This window comes from Nyctereutes procyonoides, unplaced genomic scaffold (genome assembly GCF_905146905.1).
Source record: "Nyctereutes procyonoides isolate TBG_1078 unplaced genomic scaffold, NYPRO_anot_genome, whole genome shotgun sequence".
NCBI classification, from domain to species: domain Eukaryota; kingdom Metazoa; phylum Chordata; class Mammalia; order Carnivora; family Canidae; genus Nyctereutes; species Nyctereutes procyonoides.
In genome coordinates, this window is record NW_026575147.1 from 23341026 (window position 1) to 23368270 (window position 27245).

Consider the following 27245-nt stretch of genomic DNA (forward strand, 5'->3'; position numbering starts at 1 on the left):
ATTTCATAGACAAAGCCAAAGTTCTTCTAAACACAACTCAATTTCTCTTTCCTCCTCAAGAGTTTTTAGTATAATAGGTATCCTCTAAGACTTTCTCCAAGCATATCCAGAAATGTGTGTATGTGTATTTTTTAATTTATCATGTGTCAGAGATCTTTCTAATGAGTCAGTAATTGCTTGTTCTTTTTTTTCATTAAAAAAAACAATTACATAATATGCCATAGTAAGGATATACCAGTTGATGTTGTTATATCTTATTAATGGACATTTAGGCTGTTTATAGTTTTCTAATACTGCATTAAACAATACTTCAATGAGCAATCTTGTGCATGGATGTGACTAGTTTGGTAGAATAGATACATTTATCTGCTTTTCTAAGGAAATAAATTTCTACATAATAAAATTCCCTGTTTCATTCGATATATGCTCCCTGGCCATAAAGATTTACAGCAAACATACAAGATGGTTTCCTTCTGTCTTTCCAATTATTACTATAACTGGCTAAACTGAAATTCTAAATGACAGACCACGGGCTTTAATTTTGCAAGCAACCTCTCTGCCTTCCTTTCTCTTCTCTTTTTTTTTTTTTTCTTTCTCTTCTCTTTAAGGGGAGCAAACAGAAATAAGAACTGATTAATCCCAAATCACAAGGCTCACACATGTAAGGAAGACACAATAAGAGGAAGTCAAAATAACAGGAATAAGCAGTTTCCTTTTTTATTTGTTTTAGTTTCAGGCTGAATAAATCCAATGAAATCCCCCACTGCTATATAATTTTTTCGGAAGCCTCTCCCCAGCTGCTAGAGTATTGTGTGTTCTCTAAATAGGCAGTGTTCTACAAGCTGAATTCCCCCTTTCTTGCCTCAAAGGCATATGAAAAACAGACCACAGGAAGATGTTGATTAAGTGAGAAATTTGTTTTTTTTTTTTTTGAATCTTCACTCTTAAACCCCTAAAGGCCATAATTTCTAACATGCACAATGATGTGATAAAACGCAGTATAGCATGTAGCTGATATCAGATAATCACTCTTAAGAGTCAGCTGTTTTTTCTGGGGCTCAGTGTTTTTCTGAATGCAACAAAGACACTCAATCACTTAAGAATGTAGTCCTCATTTTTATAAATACCCAATTTAGAAATAGTCCATATATATGACCAGCTTTTCCTGCTTCTTTTGGCTCTTTTCTGCAAGAGTACCCACCAGTGAACTGGTACATCCCATTCAGCAATTTCATTCTCTTCTCAGGGCAAAACACTTTTTGGGAGCTCCTATCATTCTCAAAGGAACCAAGCCAAGAGGAAACAAAGAAGAGGTTTTGTGAGATGTATTTCTGGCTTCACCAGCTGCAACTTAATACTGTTTCTTCCTTTTTTTCCCCCTATGCCCACTGTTCCATACCTTATTTTTTCACTTACTATATCTCATAGAGTGTTATACATAAAGACCTCTCATTCTCTTTAATAGCTGCGTAGTATTCTATTGTGTAATCATACCATAATTTACTCAACCAGAGCCCTAACAGACACATAAATTGTTTCCAGTATTTTGCTGCTATGACCAATATTGCAATAAATATCCTTACACATAAATTTTAATGCATAGGTCTAAGTACATGTGTAGGATAAATTTCTAAAAGTGGATCACGAAACTAGGTTAGTAGGATCATAATCAGCATTTAATGAAAAATAAAGTACAAAAGAAAAACATAGTATAATATAGTATGGTATAAATATTATAGTAAAACATAAAATTAGTATATATTTTAGTGAAGTTTTTGTTTTACTTAATACACATATATGTGTAATATGTGTATTGGTGTATATGTGTGTCCTGGGTTGTGGCAGAATGATGGAATGTATTTCAAAAATGTTTGAAAGATACCTCTTTAGACTCTGGTATGATAAAGAGGAAGTATCTTTATCATAGCCTTCTTTCTTCTTCCCCTAAGCTCTATGATCTTTTTATTGCGTAGCTTGTGAACTTACGTTGGTTTTCCAGGCAGAGACAGTTGAATTATTTAGGGTGGGTTGGAAAAGAAGAATATTAACAATATCAGGTACAATAAACAGGGAAGAATTTCACTGTAGTTCTAATTAGCTCTAATATCTTTTCCTAGAGTAATATGTAACTAAATTATCTTCTTAGGGCATGACTGTTAACAAACAGAAATTTGAATAAGAAGCTATTGTATAAGATTATTATATTTAAAAGCAAGTGTTTCTGATTTTAAAGTTTTTACATATAATTCAGAAGTTTTGGAGAAAAAAATTAAAATGTGCTTATGATTCTGTTACCCGGTGACAAGCACTATTAATACAAAATTACAAATTTCAAGGGTGCCTGGATGGTTCAACCAGTCAATCATCTGACTCTTGAATTCAGCTCAGGTCATAATCTCAGGGTTGTAAGATCGAGCCTCCCCTTTGGCTCTGTGCTGGGCATGGAGCCTGCGTAAGATTTCTCTCTCTCTCTGCCACGTCCCCTCCTCACTTGTGCACGTGTGTGCACTGTTTCTCTCTCAAAAAATAAATTAATTAAATAAAACTACAAATTTCAATCTATTTGTTTGAGTCCTTTTCCTGTGTATATACACACACATACAAGTTATTTTTATAATCAAGATTAAAGGATATATTTAATGTTATGACCTGCTTTGCAAATTTAACATTACACTGTAGGTACATTACCATGCCATTAAAACTTCTTCATATGCATCATGTTTTATAAAATAGCTATATAAAATAGCAACGTAATAGTCCACCATGTGTATGTATTACCTAATTCATATAGCCATTAGCCAAGGACTGCTTTTTATAAAGAATTAATTGGAACTAGAACAAAATAACTATGCTATCATGAGCTGTTTAGGGGGTAATTGGAAGTAACATATGGAAAATTTTTATGTAAATAAATTTTTACATAAAATTATTTAGACTATAGCAGCTCTCCTCAATAAATAGGAGTCCTGAGATTAGTATATTTAATAAAAGAAACCAACATTGAATTTTTAATTCAAAAGCATAATAGAGAAGTAATCCTATGTCTACTTATTCTGTAATAACTCTCTGGAAGAGCATTCAAGTATAGGGATGTTGCCTATAAATAAATCCCCTTTAAAATAAAGTTTCTTAAAAATAAACTAAAATAAAGTTTCTTCCTGTGGTCCAAATTAACAATGAAAAAAAATGCTTTCTAGGAAATAATAAACAGTATATTTTGAAATCTATTTACTGCCCAGTGATATGACATCTTAAATACAATTTAAATCATTTAACATGACAAGATAATCTTTAATCTTCAATTAGATAGATTAGTTCTGTTACTTCTAGGAAAGAGGTAATATTCTATCAGAAAGTAAAAAATATAATAGTTTGTTTTTTTCTCTTTAGAACAATTATTTATCCAAAATAATAAATAAAATTATTTATCAGAAACAAAAAAGAAGATAGAGGGGCACCTGAGTGGCTCAGTCAGTTAAGTGTCTCTGCATTCCGCTCAGGTTGTAATCTCAGGGTCCTGGGATCAAGCCCTCTATCCAGTTCCCTGCTCAGCAGGAGTCTGATTCTTTCTCTGCCCCTCCCTGCCACTCATTCTGTCTCTTTCTCTCCCAAATAAATAAATAAAATCTTTAAAAAAGTAAGAAGATGTAAACTATTAAAGCTAATAGAGACAAAGGATAAAAATTGCTTTAAAGAGAGTTCATTAAAGCAGCAGAAGTAGTTTCTTTTTTTGAGATGTCTCATTTTTACAATTAAGTTTTACCATTGGAAAAATAATTATTGAACTCTCTTTAGCAAAATTTTAAAAAGTAAATTATATAATTTTAGTTTCTTAAAAGCAGTAGAGCAAAGCTGAAAAAGCTACTCCACATCACTCTATTTGATCTAAGAGAAGGTCAATAAATGTTGCCAGAGGCAAGGGAAACAAAAACAAAAATGAACTATTGGGACTTCACGAAGATAAAGTTTCTGTACAGTGAAGGAAACAATCAACAAAACTGAAAGGCAACCTATGGAATGGGAGAAGATATCTGCAAATGATATATCTGATAAAGGGTTAGTATCCAAAATCTACAAAGAACTTATTAAACTCAATACCTAAAAAACAAATAATCTAGTTTAGAAATGGGTAGGAGACAAGAACAGACATTTTTCCAAAGAAGATATCCAGATGGCTAACAGACATATGAAAAGATGCTCAACATCACTCATCATCAAGGAAATACAAACCAAAACCACAATGAAATACCACCTCACACCTGTCAGAATGGCTAAAATTAACAACAGAGGAAACCACAGATGTTGGTGAGGATACAAAGAAAGGGGAACCCTTTTACACTGTTGGGAATGCAATTTGATGCAGCCACTCTGGAAGAGTATGGATGTTCCTCAAAAAATTAAAATTGAACTACTCTATGATCCAGCAGTTGTACTACTTGGTATTTACCCAAAGAATACAAAAATACAGATTTGAAGGGTATATGCACTCTGATATTTATAGCAGCATTATCAACAATACCGAAACTATGGAAAGAGTCCAAATGTCCATTGACTGATGGATGGATAGAGATGTGGTACGTACACACACACACACACACAGAGGAATATTACTCAGCCATCAAAAAAGAATGAAATCGGGACATTTGCAATGACATGGATGGAGGTAGAGTATATTATGCTAAGTTAAAGAAGTCAGAGAAAGAGAAATAACATGATTTCACTCATATGTGGAATTTAGGAAACAAAACATGAGCGTGTGGGAAGGGAAGAAAAAAAAGGTGGGGAGGCAAATCATAAGAGACTCTTAATGATAGAGAACAAACTGAGGATTGATGGAAGGAGGTGAGTGGGAAATGGGTTAAATGGATGATGGGTATTTAGGAGGGGACTTGTTATGATGAGCATTGGGTGTTACATGTAATTGATGAATCACTAAACTGTATTCCAGAAACCAACATTTCACTATATATTAACTAACTAGAATTTAAATAAAAATTTGGAAGAAAAAAACAAACACTAATTCAAAAACTTTAACAAAAAAAAAAAAAAGAAAAAGACAAATGATACCAATAGACTTTCCTAATGCAGGGTTGCTAAAAAATTTCAATTTGTAAAACAACAACAACTCAGTATCTGTGAAGTATAATAAAATAGGGTATGCTTGTACTTATAGATGGATGATTGAAAGACAATTCTTCATATATTACAAAGAAGATAATTTATAAATTACTCTTTATATAATTTGCAGTCATCAATAAAGATAAGAAAAAAACAAATAAGAGAAGGTCAGTAAGAAAGGGAGGAAGCTCTTTTTCAAACAGTATTTCAGACACAAAGCTAAGACATAAAAACTAATTATCTTGGGTAGCCTGGGTGGCTCAGCAGTTTAGCGTCGCCTTCAGCCCAGGGCGTGATCCTGGAGACCTGGGAACTGAGTTCCGCACTGGGCTTCCTGCACGGAGCCTGCCTCTCCCTCTGCCTGTGTCTCTGCATCTCTCTCTCTCTCTCTGTGTCTGTCATGAATAAATAAATAAAATCTTAAAAAAAGATAACTAGTTGTTTTTTTGTTTTTTTAAAAAATATTTTATTTATTTATTCATGAGAGACACACACACACAGAGGCAGAGACACAGGCAGAGGGAGAAGCAGGCTCCATGCAGGGAACCCAATGTGGGACTCGATCCCAGATCTTCAGGATCACACCTTGGGCTGAAGGCAGCGCTAAACCGCTGGGCCACTGGGGCTGCCCACTAATTATCTTCTTAATTTATACAGCAAAACCAGAGGACAAAATCCAATAGTCCCTCCTGATAAAAACTCTGAGCAAATTAGAAGTGGAAGGAAACTGCCTCAACTTGATAAAGAACATTTGTTAAAAAATTATAGTCAACATATTTAATGATGAAAAACTGAGTGTTTCTCCCCTAAGATCAGGAACAAGACAAAGATACCTTCATTATTTTTGACAGTGTACTGGGGATTCTTGCAATAAGGCAAGAAAAATTTTTAAAAATTTAAATCAGAAAAAAATGAATAAACTGTCTTTATTTGCAGACATGATTACTTGTAGAAAATCCAATGGAATTTATAAAAAGGTTATTAGAACTATTAAGTGAGTTTAGCAAGGTTGCAGAATAAAGAATCAATATATAAAATCAATTTTATTTTTGTAGAATAACTGTTAAACAGAAACTAACATTTAAAAAACAAGCCTGGGTGGCTTAGTGGTTGAGCGCCTGCCTTTGGCCCAGGGTGTGATCTTGGAGTCCCGGGATTGAGTCCCACATCGGGCTTCCTGCATGGAGCCTGCTTCTCCCTCTGCCTGTGTTTCTGCCTCTCTCTCTGTGTCTCTTGTGAATAAATAAATAAAATCTTTAAAAAAAAATAAAAAATGCCATTTATAATATAAAAAATAGTAAATACTTAGTGATACATCTGACAAAAGATGGGAAAGGCCTATATACACTGAAAACTATAAAGTGCTGCTGAGAGACCTAAATAAATGGAGAGAAATACTATGTTCGTGGATTAGAAAAGACAATATTTTTAGATTTCAATTCTCCCCGAATTGATCTATAGACTCAATGCAATCTCAATCAAAATCCCAATAGGATTTTTAGAGAAATTGATGAGGTGATTCTAAGATTCATATGGCTATGCCAAGGAGCACGAATAACCAAAACAACTTTGGAAAAACCACAAGTTGGAAAATTAACACTACCTGATTTTAAGACTTAGTATAAGGTTACATTATAATCAAGAAAATGTGGGGCACCTGGGTGGCTCAGTGGTTGAGCATCTGCCTTTGGTTCAGGTAGTGATCCTGGGGTCCTGGGATCGAGTCCCACATCAGGCTCCCTGCACAGAGCCTCCTTCTCTCTCTGCCTATGTCTCTGCCTCTCTCTCTGTGTCTCTCATGAATAAAGTCTTTAAAAAAAGAAAATGTGGTATTGGCACCAAGATAGATCAACGGAACAAAAAAAGAGTCTAGAAATAAACCCATAAATATATGAAAAACTGATGTGACAAAGGTGTCAAGGCCATTCTACAGAGAAAGGTCAGTCTTTTTGACCAATGGTGCTAGAACAATTGGACATCCATATGAAAAAAAAGACTTGGATCCATACGTTGTACTACATAACAAATCAATTAAGTGAAGTTGTATCATAGACCTAAGTGTAAAACTTAAACTATAAAATTATAGAAAAAAACACAGGAGAAAACCTTTCTGACCTTGGTTTAGGCAAAGAAGCAAAATCCATTAAAGAAACATTGAGAAATTAGACTTCATCAAAATGAAAAACTTTTACTCTTCACAAGATACAGTTAAGGGGTACCTGGGTGGCTCAGTCAGTTAAGTGTCTGACGTTGATTCAGGTGATGATCTCATACTCCTGGGATTGAGCCCCTTATTGTGCTTCCTGCTCGCTAGGGAGTCTGCTTGTCCCTCTGTCGTCGATCCCCCACCCCTCCTCCCCGTGCTTTCTCTCTAAAAAAAATGAATGAAATCTTAAAAAGATGCAGTGAAGAGAATGAAATGACAAGCCACCAATTGGGAGAAAATAATCGCAAGATCAAGATCTAATAAAGGACTTGCATGTAGATATATAAAAAATCCTCAAAACCCCAAAATGAGAAAACAATTCAATTTTAAAAACAGTCAAAAAATTTGAACAAATCAGAAAACAATACAGATGGTGAAGAAGCACATGAAAAGGTGCTTAACATCATTAGTCAATAAGGAAATGCAAATTAAACCTACAATGAGATATTACATATCTATTAGAAAGGCTAAGATTAAAAAGACTGGCCATAGCAAGTGTTGGTAAGGATATGGAACAACTAGAACACTTATATATAGCTGGTGGGAATGCAAAGTAGTATAACCACTTTGGAAAAGTTTGGCAGTTTCTTAAAGTAATAACAACAAACATACATCCACCAGGTAATAGAGCCATTCCATTCCTAGGTATTTATCCAAAAGAAATGAAAGCATAGGTCTATGCAAAGCCTTGTATATGTAGTTTTATTTGCAGCAGTTCAAAACTGGAAACAAAACACTAGTCAGTAATAAAAGGAATGAACTATCAATACAATAACAACATGGATGAGTCTCAAGATAATCATACTTGAATGAAATACCAGACCAAGAAAAAAAATGTACATTCTCTATGATTCCACTTATATAAAATTCTAGGAAATGCAAACTAATCTCTAGTGGATTAGTGGGTTGGGTGAGTTGGGAAGGTTATTAGGTAAAAGGATTACAGAGGGGCAAGAGGAAGATGGGGGAGGGGTGGATATGTTCCTTTTCTTAATTGTAGTAATATTGCATGAAGGTATACATCTAACAAAACATTAATTTATACATATTAAGTATATGCAGCTTATTGTGTGTCAATTATACCTCAATAAAGCTGTTTAAAAAAAAACAAAATATAACAGTATGCCAAATCAAACAATAGAGAAATACACAATGAAATCAATGTGAAAAAAAATCAATTCTAAAAAGGCTTCCACTTTGTCCCTGTATTTCCTGTTTGCATTATGGGTGGGAAGGGGGATATAACATAACATCTGTTTCATGCCCCAGAGCACACCCTTAACCCTTGTCAGCTGTCTCAAAATACATGCTTTTGGTGGTGGGGGCAGGGATGGATCAACTCAAAATCATCAATTCCTGTAAGAAAAACAAGCTAAAGTATAAGCCTTATTGACAACAAAGATTTAATCTAAAGATTCATCTTTCTTATGAAGATAGCATATTATCAGTATGTCTTGCTTTATGGAATATGCTTTTATTCAAAATGGATGGGCTGTAAAACTTATGTTTTAATAATAATAATTAAGAGTAAATGAGCACTGAGCACCTCAAATAGCATTTGCTATTTCATTTAATCCTCACAATAATTATATCATTTTACTGATAAAGCTTACAGGGTAAATAACTGGTTGAAGATCACACAATTAAATGGCACTGCTCTAATCTTGATTTGAAAGCTCCATGCTAAAAAAAAAAAAAAAAGAAAGCAAGCTCCATGCTTTTAACAGCTGCACTTAATTGAATATTCTAATCGATAGTTTTGTAGAGTGCCTAGCAATTTTCGTTATGCCTCTTGAAATCCGCTGGGATTTCACATATGGACTTCACTCAGAGAGAGCAGGAATAAAAAATATTAGCCTTTCCAACTATAAAAAAATTAAAATATGGCCAAAATGCCCACTGATTAATTCCTTTCTCAAACATGTTTTATAATAAAGGTTATGAATATAAATCTAAAAATCTTAATAAAATCTGATATGACATCAGATCTAGGACTTGCAAATATAATATACCCAATGTGGATGACTCAAAAATAAACGATTTGATCTAACTTTTATAAACAATCAAATTTACTTTTTAATTTTTTAAAATGGCCACTAAGGGTCCTCCACCTTTCTCTGGAGTAGTCAGACTTCACAGGGAAGCCACCTCCTAGATCTGCTTAGACTTAATGAGCAGAGGCTCTCTTCTGAACTGTGTGACTCCACCCCAGCCTCCCTGGGACAGTTAGTTCATGAGCAATGTAATTTGTTTTCACTGTGGAAGGGATTCCTATAGTGTTCTCATTCATGAAAATAAACTGGTCAAAGAGAAAGACTTTCACAAAGAATGTTTTACTCTGACATAATCTCTTGTAAAACAGAAAATCACTTTATATAAAAGTTCAATTAGGACCAAATACAGTATAAATGGCCTCTGTAACAATCAGACTTTAAATACAGAAAAGCTGAATATTACACTATTTTATACTGGCTTTCCTGGTTCTATGCCAAACATGTCTTGGCTGCAATAGAAGAATGAGGAGGCTTTTATATTTTGGGAAGAAAAGTAATTATGGTGGGGGCTCTTCTAGAAGGGTGTAGTTGCAATCTGGCACTTTGCAGAAATTTTAGAAAATGAATGAAGTTCTTTTATAATTATAGCTCTATATGTAGGATCTGGGACCTTTATATTAAATATATCCCTATAAAAGCCCAACCCTTGCCAATGTGACCTGCAATTTATCTAGCAGCAAGAGTGAACCCATATGGTTTTATTCAGAGTTGCAAGGTTGAGGAATAGATTTTATGCCCAGGAAAAAAAAAAAACCTATTTTGAAGATGAAGGAAAAAAAGATAAGCTTTTTTCACTTTAACATAAGGAAAATATCAAACCTTTTTAACCCACTAAGCATGAATTAAGAAAGAATACTAAATGGAAGAAATTAGTAAGCTGCCATATTAGAGAAGTCCAACAGGTGTTTGTTGTTAAGCAAGAATTATAGACATACTAACAATAAAATCTTTATATATTACAGAAACCCAAAGACAAATAAAAAAACTACAAATAAAAAGATTTCCTTTTAAGAATCTGGTATGGCAGTTGCTTTTCTCAAAGGACTGAAACAGTTTTGAGCCTAGCTGCTGCTTATTTTATCTAACAATAGACTGTTTAAAGACATCTCACTTCTGGCGAAGCTATTCATTTCAACCTAAACTGCATCTAGCTTAAGCCTCAGAAGATAGCTTTATCACCTCCAAGTTGTATGCAGACTAAACACAACACTTGTGCCCAATTCTAAATGATATCTTATATCCAAATGCTCCCTTAATTATAGTTCCTGCTTCTCAAACTGCTCTTTCAACTTGTCAGAAGCTGCCTAAAATAAATAAAATCAGATTCATGCAGAAAAAAATGTATTTTAGGAAAACACATGCAACAAGCACCTACGCATCTGTTAACATTAAAACCAGAAGGCAGTATGTTGCAGCCACAAAAGAACAAGCTGTAAAATTTAATAATTCACAACATTCACACTGAAATTTTACAGCAGTCTTTTAATGCAATGCATCACAACGGCACAACTGCTTCATCTGTTCCACAAAGATTTATTGCGTGTTTATATGCTAGGCCTAATGCTGGGGGCTGAGGATATATAATGATTAGCAAAATAGACACATAAAGCTTTACAGGTTTGTTTGGTTTCTAAGGCTGAAAAGCAAACAGAAAATAAGATCGGTCTGGTTTTTCCATTAGAGGTGGCCATCCTCCCATCTCCTACCTTAATTGTGAAGGGATTGAGGCCCACACGTTTTTGTAAAAGTCAACGGTAATATTTATGGGGAACCACTTCCCGGAGTCCCAGTGCCAACAGAGGTAGATCCTTAGCTGAGTCTATTTAACACATGTTGCCAAACCACTGTAGTTTTCTAAAATCTGATTGCTATTTATAATAATATTGCTCTTGGAAAATGCTTTCTAGGTTTTAAAAGGAGTCATCACCATGAACAAAGTACTTGCCGGTGCAGCTGAGGCAGTGAACTCTTCGGGTTCTAAGCTGATGACGCCTATGGACAGGAGAGCCAGGCTCTCAGATGAAAACCAAGAGAAAGAAGTGAGAAAACAGGCAATAGGAGTGAGGATTAGGAACGAGCTCACACTTCCTCCAATACTTTTTTTCTTTTCTCTTCATTGAGCAGATAAATATAGGATAAGAAATGGGAGGGTGTCCTCCCATTTAATCAGGTTAAATCAGGTTAGGACTACTGGTAACAATGGGATGGGGTTATGAGAAATAGAATAGTTTCCGGGATGAACAGGGAGAGGAAGAAAATTCACCAATGCTGACAAACAGGGAAGGCCTGTGGAAGTGGCAGAAATGAGTCACCAGCCAGAGTGAATATTTATATATAATGTATGTCAGCAGGGGAGTCACTAAAAAACACCATTGAGGGCACATTAGAGTCATCCATTCACAGTATTAGCGACCACTGACTGTTCCTTGGATGTGGGGTACATGGTAAGCACCAAAAGAATATATACGTAAAGGGGAAAAAATGAATCCTACACTGTTGCAGCATCTGCAATGCTTGGCAAACTGTAGTGTGACACAAATACTAGTTATTATTTATTCTTATTACAGAGAAGGAAGCTTTGCTCCAGACAGATTGAATGACATGACCAAAGTCATACAGTTCTAAATTTTTTTTTTTAATTTACTTATGATAGTCACACAGAGAGAGAGAGGCAGAGACATAGGCAGAGGGAGAAGCAGGCTCCATGCACCGGGAGCCCGACGTGGGATTCGATCCCGGGTCTCCGGGATCGCGCCCCGGGCCAAAGGCAGGTGCCAAACCGCTGCGCCACCCAGGGATCCCAGTCATACAGTTCTAATTAGGTGATGTGGTAGGCAAAGACTCGGGCAATGAGCTTAAACGTATGTGACTAGGCAGGTGCCAAAGCCATAAACATGTGATCCCCAGGGAAGCCATGCCGACCAAGACTGAAGAAGCCAGGAAAGGAAGAAAATAAGATAGATGCTGTCCCCACCCCTCCCTCCAGATCAGAATGGAATTGCCTCATGCACCCTGGAGAATGAAACCACTGGAAATTACTTATCACACATGACAAAGCTACCAGGGAAAACAACAACATAACAATAGTTTTCAGTGATAAACTAACCAAGACATATGTAATTTATTAGACAGAAATGTCAGTCTTTTTCAATCATTCTTGAAAAACAAATCAGCATGTCACTTAAAAAGCATACAGAAATAATAGGTTTAGATTATATTCTTATCACAATTGTAGTTTTAGAGTAATCCAAGAAAAGACTATCCAGATATGACTAAATGAATACTCTATACTCTTACTCTATATCAGGGAAGGAAGAGAAAAGGTTTTTTTCTTTTTTTAAAGAATGATTTTATCTATCTATCTACCTATCTTTTTTTAATAATGAATTTATTTTTTATTGGTGTTCAATTTGCCAACATACAGAATAACACCCCAGTGCTCATCCCGTCAAGTGCCCCCCTCAGTGCCCGTCACCCATTCACCCCACCCCCCGCCCTCCTCCCCTTCCACCACCCCTAGTTCGTTTCCCAGTGTTCTGTCTGGGATGTTCTGTCTCCCTTTCTGATATTTCCCACACATTTCTTCTCCCTTCCCTTATATTCCCTTTCACTATCTATCTATCTTTTTGAGATAGAGAGAAAATATGAGCAGGGAGAGGGGCAGGAGAAACAGACACCCCACCCCCACCCCTGAGCTGCTCCACTGAGCAGGGAGCCCGATGTTGGGCTTGATCCCAGGACCCTGGATCATGACCTGAGCTGAAGGCAGACACCCTACCAACTGAGCCACCCACATACTCCTTTTAGAGCAGTTTGGCTCAAAGAAAAACTAAGTGGAAAGTAGTTTCCATATATCACATACCTACCTCCCCACCCCTGTTGTCTTGACACATACCAAATATGAAAACAAAATAAGAATTCTTCATCTGGGGTCTAGGGAATCCAGAGGTGGTCTTCATGGGGTCCCTGATCTCCCTGATACTATCTCCTGAATTTTAGTATATGGATATACATACATTTTTTTTAGGAAGCAGGGCTCATTGGATTCTGAAGCAGTTGGCATTCAAAAATGGTTAAGGCCTCTAAGCTAAAGAATGAAGTTCAAGGTCCAGACATGAGGTAAGGGAACTAAAGGAACTATTTTGGGGTCAGAAAGACTTTATCAGTGTCCCTAACAGCATACCACATAGGTAGCTGCCAGAGCAACTATCACTCTGTTATACCCAGGCCTCTAACTTGAACAGGGCTATAGAAATACCCAAGTTAAAGAAATTACAACCAATGAAACAGACTTTCAAAACATATGATGATCTCTTTTTTTCTTTTAACATACCTTTAAAGCCTCTATCACAAGGTCCCTTGCTTCAAGCTCTCCTTCAAGAATACTAAACAGCATTAGGAGTTCAGGCTTGCTGAGTTTTTCCAGATTCATCCTGAAAGCCTAAAACACAGATAGCAATCAGACAATCTCCAGTAGATAGAGTGAGTTTGATATTACTAAAGAAAAAATAAAGTGAGTCAGACAAGAAAAGAGTAACAATTACAGTAAAAAATGCTTTCAGAAGGCCAACGGTTATAATTAAGTAGGAAAAAAGAAGAGCTTTCTGATGTTAATCATAAACTGAGCAGTGAGAGAAAATAAAATTCACCTTAATTATGGATTTCATCACCACTCACAAAGATCAATTTTCCGTCATTTTTCCTCCAGGCATATTTATGAACATCCTGGGAGGTCTCAGAAAGAGTTAGTCATGAGTTTTGTTCACTAGAAGCATAGGTAAAATCGTGTTACCATGAATACTATTTTACCAGAAAGTTGTGAGACCATGAAAACACTTCCCAGTTTTAGAGAACCAAATAAAACATTCTGGCATCCCTCAGAAGTTGACTGAAACGAAATTTGGGCAAAGAGAATGTCCAGTGGCAGTATGGGAGAGATTTTTCTTTTAAACCATCTACTTTTGGGGGCAGCCCAGGTGGCTCAGCGGTTTAGTGCCACCTTCAGCCCAGGACCTGATCCTGGAGACCTGGGATCAAGTCCCACATAGGGCTCCCTGCACGGAGCCTGCTTCTCCCTCTGCCTGTGTCTCTGCCTCTCTGCCTCTCTCTCTCTCTCTCTCTGTCTCTCATGAATAAATAAATAAAATCTTTAAAAAATAAAATGAAATAAACCATTTACTTTTGCGTAATAAGTATTCTTTGTGAAAGTAGACAGTTTTTAAAAAAAAACACCTATCACGGTATTTATATTTCATAGAGTAAAATAAGGCTTCAATGTAACCATCATACAAATATGCTTTTAAATAATTTCTTAAAATATACTGTTGTTTAAACTTAATTGGACAGACTACTGCAAACTGAATTTATCTGATTCAGCAAGTTCCCATTTCCATGAAGTCTTAACATCTTTTGAAAAGTGTTTTTTTTTTTAAAGATTTTATTTATTTATGAGAGATGCAGAGAGAGGCAGAGACATAGGCAGAGGGAGAAGCAGGCTCCCCATGGGGAGCCTGATGCAGGACTCGATCCCAGGACCCCAGGATCACGACCTGAGCTGACGGCAGATGCTCAACCACTGAGTCACCCGGGCATCCCAGCATCTTTTGAAATATATTAAATGGCAAACTGCAGAGCACAAACTCAATCCTTTTCACAAGACTGATTTCTCAAAACCACATCTAGACAGAAGTTAGACTGCTACACAGTTTTCCAAAGGTCTTCTGACCAGTGGGTAGGATACATTTTATAACTCCCAAAGCTGAGCAAATACTACCCTCCTTCTCCCACTCTTTCCTTCCAAATTGTCCCTCTCATATACTTTTCTTTAAAGTGAATTATAACATGACCAGTTCCCTCACCCTTTAGTACTTCCCCACTCTTATGAGCACATGAAAGTTTAGAAGGCACACAAAAGAGTCATTGATTCCTTCCAGAGCTATTGCCTCTAATTGCAGGAGAACATGCAGAAAGGCGGACTTTGCTGTGTTGTTAGATTATGTTCCAGAACATGCTGTGCAAATCTTTTGCCATGTGGCAAAATACGTTCCATCTGACTTCAGTTCTGTTAACTTTCGAACTACTGAGTTTTAGCCGCTAGTAAGTGATCCTTACCTCAGGGTTATAGAGACATCTCACAATGGGTATTTTAGAAATAACTAAAAAAAAAAAAAAAAAAACCCCACAAACCTAATAAAGCCACACTTAATTTGAGATGGTATGTTGGAAAGAGCATGTAGCTTTGTATTCAGAGGGATGCCAGGTCTGCATCTTCTCAGTTGCGTGATCTGGGGCAAGTTTTCCGATTCTCAGTTTTCTTATCTGTGAAAGGGGGATGATGATATCTAACCACAGAGTTGCTGTAAAGATTGGGTTAATAAATGTGAAACATCTTGCCAAGTTCCTGATACAAGCTGAACAATGCTTTAATTATAAATAACTGCTATCCTCCCTCATTTTCCAAAGAATTCTAAGAAAGGCATTACCAAAATGGGGGACACCCAAGATCAATGACCTCAGAAATACCTTCAAGCTGCCCTTTTGTGATTGAGAAACACAAATGAAGAGGGGTGATAGCATCCTGGAGTGAACAACAGTGAGGGATTTAAATCATCCATTGAGTCACACTGGTTGCTTAGATGAAACCCTTCCCTCTCTCCCTGATGGTTTCATGTTTTAATCTCTCAGAGATTAAAAAGCAGAGGAAGAATCTTATCATTTTCTGCCTGTCCCCTTCCCTCCCATGATGGCAAGCAGAATAACGGGCACTTGTAAAAGTACCCTGTGAATCCCAACTACACTGAGTAAATCATCTGGACGTAGAAGAACTAAAGTAATAATGATGGTGTTTACACATATTCTTTTTTTCTTCAATATCCTTATTTAGAGACCTAATACTGGGGTTTAAGGAAGCAGTGCAAAGTGAGTAAAGCAAAACAGACTGGGAGTGAGAAGTACAGAATTATAGTGTGAGCTCTGCCACTAAGCAGCTATAGGGCCTTGAGGAAAAAAGTACCCAGTTGCTGTGACACTGAGTCTCCTCACAGGTAAAATCAGACAGACTACATAATCTCCTAAAGTCCTTCTTGTTTCCATTCTAAACTTTCCAGGGTAAAAATCAAGAATTAATTAAGGAATCCAATGAAATAAGAATAAAATGAATATACAAGAACTAAAACAGATGGTACCTAAATCAAAGTCTTGGGTCTGTGGTGATAAGTATACATCCTTACAAAAGAGAAAAATTGAAAACAATCTCCAGAGTCACTTCTTGCCTCAGGCTAGAAAAAATTTCACTCCTTGTCAATGGCATAAAGCAACTATAGTGTCCCACTGTCTACATTTGTAGATCACTTCTGCACACAAATTTTAATATCTGGAACATTCTGCTAATATGTACCCATTCATCCAGCTTAGTGTCTACATGAAGTGAATACAATACACATATGACACAGGAGGGAAAAAAAGGGCTTCAGCTGTGTAACTGAAAAACCAATAGGTCTGTTTTCACATATTCCCATAACCCTTCTTTAGAAATACTAAAATTCAGCAGTTCTTTGCTGTTCCTTATATTTGAATCCAATTTCAATATATATAAGACATTGCAGTATGTTTAATATAAATGAAAGACAGTAAAACTGCTGTATGTTTTAGGGTGCTAGTGATATTCCTGAGAGTAGGGGTAGAGGTGGGGGTGGGGATGGGGATACTGACCTGATACTGACTGATAATCGGCAGTCACACTTTCGTCCTCGAGTATGAATTCTTAAGGTCTTCTTCAGTTAAAATTTGGGAAAATTGACAAATATATTTAAAATGCCATCAGCATGGTGGAAAAGTGTCCGATGCTGCAAAATAATAAGAAATTTATTGTCTATGTGACCATACTATAAACGATTTGATAAATCCTGTGAATGTCATCAACTGTCATTACAGCTGATAAGGCCTGACAGGTGTTGGTTGACACAGATAAGAAAGAATATAGCCACTTCTTCAAGTGGAAGCTGAGTAATATAGGGAAAATACCATGAATCTGACTTCCTTTTGGCAATTACAGTTAGGGAAGGTAATGGCTTTCAAAATCTTTTTCATTTTAAGAGGTCCACTGCCATTTCAAGGGCGAACTTAAGAATGTCCTAGAAGAGAAAAATGGCTTTGTCTCCCTGAATTGACAACACCTATTTGCTTAAATCACCATGACTGATGCACAATACGCTCAGATGGAAAAATAACACAATTACAACTGAACTTTTCAAACCGCTAAATTTAAGGTTCGCACTTATCCCCTACCTCTTGCCTCTCAATGAACAAACAAAGCAACCTGTCACCACCTAGGCTTTGTCTTTAAGGCGAATTACTCATCCCAGCTCCTATATTTTCTTTTTTTTTTTTTCCAAATACTAAGTGTTGGATTATATGCAAATTCTGTGTTTATGGTTTTCTAGTAATATATCAGACCCAGCAATTTTTTAAAAAAATTTTAGGCTTTAAATTTTATTTGATGAAATATAATTTTTGTCTCCCACTTTAAGGTACCAACTCTTAAATTTGACTCCAATTTTTGCCCAATATATAAATGATGTGGCCCAAGATATTCAGAAAAAGGCTGTTGCTAACTCCACATTGTCAGAAATATGACTGCCAGATTTTTGGCATGCCATATTGTTGTCTACAGACTCATTCTCTACTTGTTTTCTAAATGAGCTGTTGCTTGTCACTGTCATCATCCATTAAGTAACTTTTAATGACAAGATCATTTCAACCAGATGCTCAGCTCATTCCTTCCATCTGAATGTCTCTAAGATGCAACTTTCCTTAGAGTTTAGAGGCAGACATGTCTGTTTAAGGAACGCTACAGTCTGTAAATGTGAATAAAAACCACTCATGGACAAGATGTTTGGATATACTATCATACACTGCGGTACAGCTAACTGTAGCTATACTAAGCTTTTAAGTTTTCTCAATTTAAAAATAAATATAAATATATATAAGAAAAAAGGTAAATTATACATATTTTAATACCCTGGAAAAATCAGCCTATTTATGGGATATGGATGAAACTTATTTTTAGGTTATCAATAAATGATTTCAAACATTAGTTTGACCAGCGCACCATTAGGTCTATTCACATGCTACTTCTTATCAAGTCAGGGCCAACAGTCAGGAGCGTGTGTCTTCTACACAAACTTTTATGTGCCAACAGTTATAAGGGTTATGGCTATCAAGAGGGGCACCCTCACCCCCCACTGAACCTCCTAAATGGCAGTGCTGATTTTGCCATGGAGGTATGTTGCTGTGGCTTAGGTTCTGCTCATTTTATTCTGACTTTTCCCCTTCTCTGGATAATACCCGAACTCCATTCATTTTGGTTCTGGTGGTTCCTTTTCATTCTTAAGGAAGGAAGCTTTTGCCTTGGAATGCTGAATTAATTCTACAAGACAGCAGGCATTGTTGCTTTTTTTTTTTTTCTTTTTTTAACCACAGAAAGACTGGTTGGTAGAAAAAGAAACACCCCAGTTTCTATAGCTATATAAGCAGCAGGGCAGGGCAGGGTGGAGTCCAAGTAGGATGTTTGTCTATCTAGTATCTGGGTGTATGTGTCTTTATGTGGAATTGTAGGCTTGATTTCTAAATAGTGGGTAGTATGGGGCATGAAAGAGGGAAAACACATTTTTGGATGAGTTTTAGATATTTCTGGACACAGAAACACTTCAAAAAATCTACACAGATCTGGTATTTGTTTTGTTTTGTTTTGTTTTGAAGTCAACTTGGCTAGTATAAAAAACTAATCAGTTGTTTTACCCAGAAAATCATGCTTGCAAAACCAGATAAAAATCACTTCTTTAATATGTACTCAGACATCAAACTTAAAAATTTATATTTGGGCTACAACTGCCTGGGATTCAGGCCATCTGGTAAAATTTTAATATTAGCAATAATATACAAAGCAAATTTGTTCCAATTATATAAGGATTTTCACATACATATCAGCTAAGCCAAAATATAGGAGGTCAACTAATTCTTAAAATTCAGAGTTAACACTGACATACAAAATGGGTGTTTCTGATAGCTTTCCACTAGATAATGTACTTCCTTAAAAACCCAGAATATGTGAAACTTAAAAAATGAAATAAACATGTCACATTTATAAATACTAAATCTAAATATGGACAAAAATGCACTGCTATTTTTTTTAAAGATTTTATTTATTTATTCATAGAGACACACAGAGAGAGAGGCAGAGACACAGGCAGAGGGAGAAGCAGGTTCCACGCAGAGAGCCCGACGTGGGACTCGATCCAGGGTCTCCAGGATCAGGCCCTGGGCTGCAGGCGGCGCTAAACCGCTGTGCCACCGGGGCTGCCCATGCACTGCTATTTTTAAAAACGCATCCAAAGCAACCTACTATCTAGGGGTGGAAGGCCTTGACACAGTACCTTGACTATCTCAAAAAGATTTAAGTTTCCCCACCCTCTGGCACTTCTAGTTTTTCAGAAGGGTTATTTATGCATTTGGGGGTAAGAGAGTAACAACATTCCAAATTATACTTCATATTCCACTTTTGGAACTTTATGGTTAGGTGAGAGAAGAAAAACATGTCAAAATACTACCAGAAAATGATTTTCTGACCAAGAAAGCAGATCTTTTGTACACGTACTAAAGAGAGCTGTTTTTGCTATTATTATTTACAAACGTTCTAAAACCAGGTATAAAAACAAGTATGTTTTATTGAATTCTACAATACTAAACAATATAAGCTTTACTACATATGTTAAATCAATCTTTCAGTTGAAAATAAAAGATATTATTAGACTATTTGGATTCTTATGTGTCTATGTGTTATAATTAAGTGTCTGGACTAGGTGCCTGGGTGGCTCACTCATTTAAGCTCTCTTTATTTCAGCTCAGGTTATGATCTCAGGGTCGTAAGATCAAGCCCTGCTGAGTGTGGAGCCTGCTTAACATTCTCCCTCTCCCTCTGCCCCTCACCCCTGTGCGCACTCTCTCTCTTTGGAAAAAAAAAAGTGTTTGGACTAAATTGGGTACCTGCCCCCATTCATATATTGAAGTCTTGATCCCCAGTACCTCAAAATCTGATGCATTTGGAGACAGGGTCTCTAAAGAGGTAATTAAGTTAAAATGTGGTTATTAGAGTGGGCCCTAATCTAATCTGTCTGATATCGGCCTTGACAGAGGAGAAAATTGGGACACAAATATGCCACAGGGAAAGTGTGAAGACACAGAGGGAAGATGGTCAACTAGGAGACAGAAAGAGAGGCCTCAGAAGAAACCAATCCTGCGGACATGCTGATTTCTAGCCTCCAGGATTGTGAGAAAATAAATTTTTGTTGTTTAAGCTACCTGGTCTGTTGGTACCTCATTATGGCAACCCTAGCAAACGAATACACCATGCTAACCATTTATTGATTTTAAAGACTATTACAGAAAAAAAAAAAAAAGACAATTAGAGCAACTAGATCTAAGCCTTCCCTTACCAGGAGAGTGCTCTAACATTCTCAGAATGCCTTGCTTTGTCTTACTGCTATCAGTTTTGGTTTTTTGAGCCATAGGATAGATAGTATTTTATATAAAACAGAATGGTTTTGAAACAGTTTCAGAGATTATAAATTTCATGATCCTGAAATGTAGTAATAATGCACTTGGAAAGAAATTGCCACAGTGCTAAGGGATCGAGATGCTTATGTACCCAATACTGTCAACACAGACTTTGAAGTAGGCCACAAGAAACCAGTTCTGTAATGAAGCTAATTAAGGGCAACATTTAAAATGTTTCCAGTATTCTATTCAAACATACTCTATTCACAGCAGATTCTAGGATACCAGATTTTCTGGATTTATGTTTAGTAAAGAAATGAATAATGAAAAAAGTAAAATAAATGAATAATGATATCATTGAGCCTATCAATGTTAATTACCAGGACCTCAGAGCTGTATAGCATAGTTTTCTAAGAAGAACTCAAGCAGGACTAGTAATAACAAAAAAGATAAACATTTATTGAGCTAAATAAAAACAAAACAGAAATGATAAACATTAATGTGTTCCAGGCAGTGTTCCAAGTATTTGACATGAATTAACTCAATCCTCACAACATCCTCAGATGACAGATGCTACAGCCACCATCATGTCCCCATCTTACAGATTGGAAAAGTAAGGCACAGGGGCTAACTAACTGGCTCAAAATCTCAGATCTATTATGTGGCAGAAATGAGGATTTGAACCTAAGTAATTCCAACAACTTCCTTAATACCCACTGCTACTTGCTAACCAATATTCACATCTGATTTTCTTATTTTATCAGCTTTAGGAACTGTGTGATAGAAAAGCCTCAGCGGGGCAGCCCGGTGGCTCAGTGGTTTAGCACTGCCTTCAGCCCAGGGCGTGATCCTGGAGACCCAGAATCGAGTCCCACGTCTGGCTCCCTGCATGGAGCCTGCTTCTCCCTCTGCCTTGTCTCTGCCTCTCTCTCTGTGTGTCTCTCATGAATAAATAAATACAATCTTAAAAAAAAAAAAAAAAAACCTCAGCTAAAACGTTATTCACAAAGCTGGAAGGGACCTCAGAAATAATTCAATTCAGCACTCTTCATTTTACAGATGAAAACTGAGGCCAGGGTTGTTCAGTGAATTCCTGAAGATTGCAGTTAAATAGTAAAACTAGGTCTAACATATATCTTTTGAAGATCCAGTCTAATCCACTTTCTGGGACACCATGATGGAGATCAGATTTTTGTTTTGTTTAGCTCTGTTCTAAGACTCATGCATCTCTGGTGTACCTCTTCCTGTGTGTGAATGTCTGACTCTTTCTCTATTGTATATGTCTGTTTCTCTCATTCTCTCTCTCATTTGTTGCCAAAAAGATTTATTTTATTTTTTTAAAGGTTTTTTTTAAATTTTTATTTATTTATGATAGTCACACACACAGAGAAAGAGAGAGAGAGATAGAGAGAGAGAGGCAGAGACATAGGCAGAGGGAGAAGCAGGCTCCATGTACCAGGAGCCCGACGTGGGATTCGATCCCGGGTCTCCAGGATCGCGCCCTGGGCCAAAGGCAGGCGCTAAACTGCTGTGCCACCCAGGGATCCCACCAAAAAGATTTATGTGTATTGAGGAAAAGAAGGAAGTGGCCTCATGCCATTAACAAACATTGAAACATCACTCCCCCAAAATGAGGACATTTAGCACAACGCTATTAAAAACAGGTCTGTCTACCTGGGTATCTGTTTACACCCTTTCAAGTGTTCTCATCTGAGACAAGACCAAACCAGAAGAACTACATTAGTTAAGCTACTGGAATCTATGTTAATGAAAATGAATAACAGATTTCATATTAATATTTTTCATTTAAAAATGTCTCTTAACATTAGAAAAATACCATAAGTATGAACCATTAAGTGTATTTATCAGATGCCTTTATTTAGTTTAAATGAAATTATAACATGATTTCCTTGACATATGTATCTGTCTGTATCATCTATCTGTCCATCATTCCCTTGAACTTTTGTTTTTCTGAAATAATGCCACCATGAGTTGCAAAATGCCACAACAAAGAAAAAAATAACATATAGGTTGATTTTCTTTCCAGTAAAAGGATTCATGGGCCACAATTCTAGGAACAGCCTGAAATACAAAACTCCTTCAAATGTCAACATAGAAGGAAGTCATTGACTCCATCAGGATTCCAAACTGGGAAGAAATAGAAAGTACAGTATGGAGGATGAACCATAAAACAGTCGAAGTATCTGCATTGTAGCTATGCCCATAACCTGACCCTCCCTGAACTGCAAAAAACTCCACAACAAGTATAATAACTGATAGTGGTGTTTTACTTTTTAAATTCTCTTTTTTTTTTTAAAGAAAGAGTGTGTACACTGTGCTCATACACACGCACACAAGTGGTGGGGGTTGTGGGAGGAGGGAAAGAGAGAATCTTAAGCAGGCTCCATGCTCATGTGGAGCCCACTTTGGGGCCCAATGTGGGGCTTGATCTCAGGACAGAGGTCAAGGTGATGATCTCTTCATCACCTACTCTAACAGGATACCGAACAATTAAAACGAGTGACAAGTCAAGTTCTCATCCCTGGAGCAGACAGATATGTGGTTTCATCAGCAAGAATAATGGAGTTTTCCTTTTCCGATGAGTTGCCAGTTTCTATCATTCAAATGTCTAATTTAGAAATCAAAACAAGTTTACTCCTTCTGACTTAGCAGGTTGATCTTCTCCAGGAAGGAGATGAGCTGGCCAGTTTCTGGGAAAGTCAGCTTAAGGACGCACACAGCATTCGTTCAGGCCAATGGCTATCTCCATACTTGGGAAGAGAAAAGGTCATCCTTCTGCCTACACTAGGCTTTCTGTGACTTTAGGACTTGGGTAAAATGCATGCCTTTGCTTCCACACAACTTTTACATCTTTTAATCAAGGCACAGTTTTAACTAAATGCCTGAGAAATAGATTTTCTAAAACATAGCATGGCTATTGTTTACATTATGCTAAATGCACAGTGGATATGTATCTATATTCATAACCCTGGAGCAGTTACCACCTTCTTTTTTTTTTAAGATTTTATTTATTTATTCATGAAACACACACACACACACACACACACACAGGCATAGACACAGGCAGAAGCAGGCTCCATGCAGGGAGCGCAACGTAGGACTGATCCCAGGTCTCCAGGATCACACCCTGGGCAGAAGGCGGCGCTAAACCGCTGAGCCACCAGGGCTGCCCAATCACCTTCTGTTTACGTATCTGTCCTCTTAAGACTTTGCTCTCTTAGACAAATCCTCTGTGTCACTCAACTTGATTAAACTTAGCACCCAGGGATGCCTGGGTGGCTCAGTGGTTGAGCGTCTGCCTTCGGCTCAGGGCATGATCCCGGGGTCCTGGGATGGAGTCCCACATCAGGCTCCCTGCAGGGGGCCTGCTTCTCCCTCTACCTGTGTCTCTGCCTCTCTCTGTGTGTCCCTCATGAATAAATAAATAAAAATCTAAAAAAAAAAAACCCACCCCAAAACAACAACAACAACAAAAACAAATTAAGCACCCAGCAGTGTGGTTCAAAGGGGGTATTCAAAAGATGCTGGTTCGAAAGAAATGTACAGTATAAAACCATGAATTGTGGCTAACAAGACTGAACTTTATCTTTTAGAAATGAGAAGCCACTAAACACTTTTAACCAGGTGAATATCACAACAAAAGCACAGCTTTAGGAGAGAGCTGATTTGACTAAAGAGAAATTAGAAGCAGAAAGAGTAGTTAGCAGAAATCTTTAACAGCGTAGGTATGAGGCAAAAATGTGTGAATGAGGATGGTGACAATCAGGATGGAAGAGAAATGACAGATACGGAACACTGTGCAGAATTCACAGTAACCTGGCACTGGTTCAGTTCCACGAAGCAAGAGGGGAAGTAATCCCAGATCGGCTGAACTTTTAGACTGATGGACTAGAATGATGACATCATTAACAAAAAACAGGGATGTTAGAAAAGGAACTGGTTTTAGGGGGAAAATGCTTACTAATGTGAGACATGCTGAATGAGAAGTCATCAGACTCCCAAGAACGAATGTGTTAAGAGTAAGTCAGTGTGGGGAAGGCTAAAGGTTCAGTCAGTTTGGGGGTGGAGCCTTTTAAGAAAATTTCTTCTGTGCCTTCATCTTAATAAGAGACAACTGGAAGGAGCCAATACAGGGGACTAGATCTGATTGTTTTCTGTGCCTTCAACGATTAAGTCACTTAAGAACCAGATTGGAGAATATAAGGGAAGGGAGAAGAAATGTGTGGGAGATATCAGAAAGGGACACAGAACATAAAGACTCCTAACTCTGGGAAATGAACTAGGGGTGGGGGAAGGGGAGGAGGGCGGGGGGTGGGGGTGAATGGGTGACGGGCACGGAGGGGGACACTTGACGGGATGAGCACTGGGTGTTATTCTGTATGTTGGTAAATTGAACACCAATAAAAATTAATTTATAAAAAAAAAAAAAGAACCAGATTGGTTCTGTCTTTACTCCTGTACCACATGCTCCAACAGAAAGGACTAGTTAGCAGCAACTGAGAGATGGGGCACTCCCTTTGCCAGCATACTGCCCTAAAACAAAGCTAGTGCTTCTCTCTTTTTCCTGGAACTTACCTGTCACTTACCCTTCATTCTTTTCTTCTTTGTAACTTACAGTTCTTATCTCTTGTTAAAACAGTTCATCCCTGCTCACTTCTCCTTGCTTTACTCCTTCCGTCCTGCGCTAAGGCAGACCCACAGCACTCTCCAGCCTCACCTGCCCCAGCAGCCTCCCCTGTACCAAGGACCCAAGCAGATGCTCTTAAGGCTGGGGGTCAGAAGTTTTTTTGTCTGTAAACCCCATCATCCTGTGCTCTCCTATTTTCTTTTCTAGTTTCTCTTGACCTCAGTAACAATTAAGGATAACATTCTTTGTGGCTCCAGAAGTCAGAAAGGCTTCATTTAGCAGCAAAGGATACATTTAGATGGGAAACTCTGGCTTTGGACCTGAAATACAGTTTGGAAATACTTGGCAAGGGAGGAACCGTATTACTGCATTCTTTACTTCAATGCCTGCTTGCATGCCTCTTTTCCTCAACCCACACAACACTATCCTCGACTCCCCTCACCTTCACTCTTAACTCCCGTCTATGGCTTCTTCTCACCTGTTCCCATCAATGCTTACTTCGGGGGCTCTTGGGGGAGTTGTCTTCAAAGGGCAAAACCCACTTTTGATCAAAATGACCACTGAAAATCCTTAAATCTAACAGAAGGCATAACACTATACAGTCATCCCAGTGTCCACAAACCATTTACATGACACTGGCAATGCAGGTACTTAAGATGTCGGAGTCTGGAGTGTAGCAACTAAGTCAAGGAAGACACCAGATGGTTGAATCCTTTGCCTTTCTCTTTCTTGGGCCAAAAAAATTTAAGAAAGATAATTTGCATGACAAAATTAAGAAACACACACTTTATGAGGCAGACACGTATGTATACTCTCCCCCCCCCAAAAAAAAAATCCCTGTATCCGATGTCTGAGATCATGCATATACAGCTTTGTTTCCTTCAACTTAGGAATCTTAGCCATATGTGGAAATATTTAAGACCAACCAAACAATAACTAAAATCATGTACTGATTCTTCACCTTGGCTAAAATGCTAAAGGAGTAAAAGAATATTTAATACCAAATTCTGTAACTCACATGCAAAGTCAAATAGTGACAGCAATAATACCTGCCAATACTGTGTGCTTCCTACTTGCCAGGGACATTGCTCTGTGATTTATGTATACATTGGTTCATGTATACCTTAAAAAATAACAAAAACACTCTAAAAATTACCTCTATGTCACAGCAAAGGAAAATGGGATATGGTGAGATAGAAAACTCTGCCCTTGCCTGGGTCACCCAGTAAAAGCGCAGCAGAACTGGGGATTCAAACCCAGGTCTGCCTTTAGAGTTTCTGTCAATTCCCATGCTCTATAGCCTCAAAATAAATAAGCCATTTTCTCACTGAAATGCTTTGAACTAAAACTTAGAAGATGTGATTTTTAGTTATTACAGCAAACATGCAGGAAATAGGAAAAAATGGCCTTCAGGAACAGGCTGACAAACCATTCCTAGGGTCAACCACCACAAATTGGGCAAATTTCCTCTAGAAATAAATCTCTGTTTTGCATATCATGCCACTAACACCAGTTCAATGGCAACCCCCCCCCCTTTTTTAAAGATTTTATTTATTCATTCATGATAGACATAGAGAGAGAGAGAGGCAGAGATGCAGGCAGAGGGAGAAGAAGGCTCTATGCCGGGAGCCTGATGTGGGCACCGGATCCCGGGACTCCAGGATCA

At 37.4% G+C, this 27245-nt stretch overlaps 1 protein-coding gene across 4 annotated transcripts in view; it reads right to left on the reverse strand.

Annotated features, from left to right (window-relative positions):
- The window catches only part of CTTNBP2NL (CTTNBP2 N-terminal like), a 55641-nt gene that overhangs the window by 23763 nt on the left and 4633 nt on the right, over nucleotides 1-27245 (reverse strand). For 3 of the 4 annotated variants that reach the window (XM_055312563.1, XM_055312565.1, XM_055312564.1), the window contains exons 2-3: nucleotides 17089-17222; nucleotides 13712-13819 (exon numbers count right to left, since the gene is read on the reverse strand). In XM_055312563.1, coding sequence (XP_055168538.1) covers nucleotides 13712-13810 — 99 coding nt within the window. In that variant the 5' untranslated portion in view covers nucleotides 13811-13819; nucleotides 17089-17222. The remainder of the gene's footprint in view (nucleotides 1-13711; nucleotides 13820-17088; nucleotides 17223-27245) is intronic. The other variant, XM_055312562.1, reaches the window with a different exon arrangement.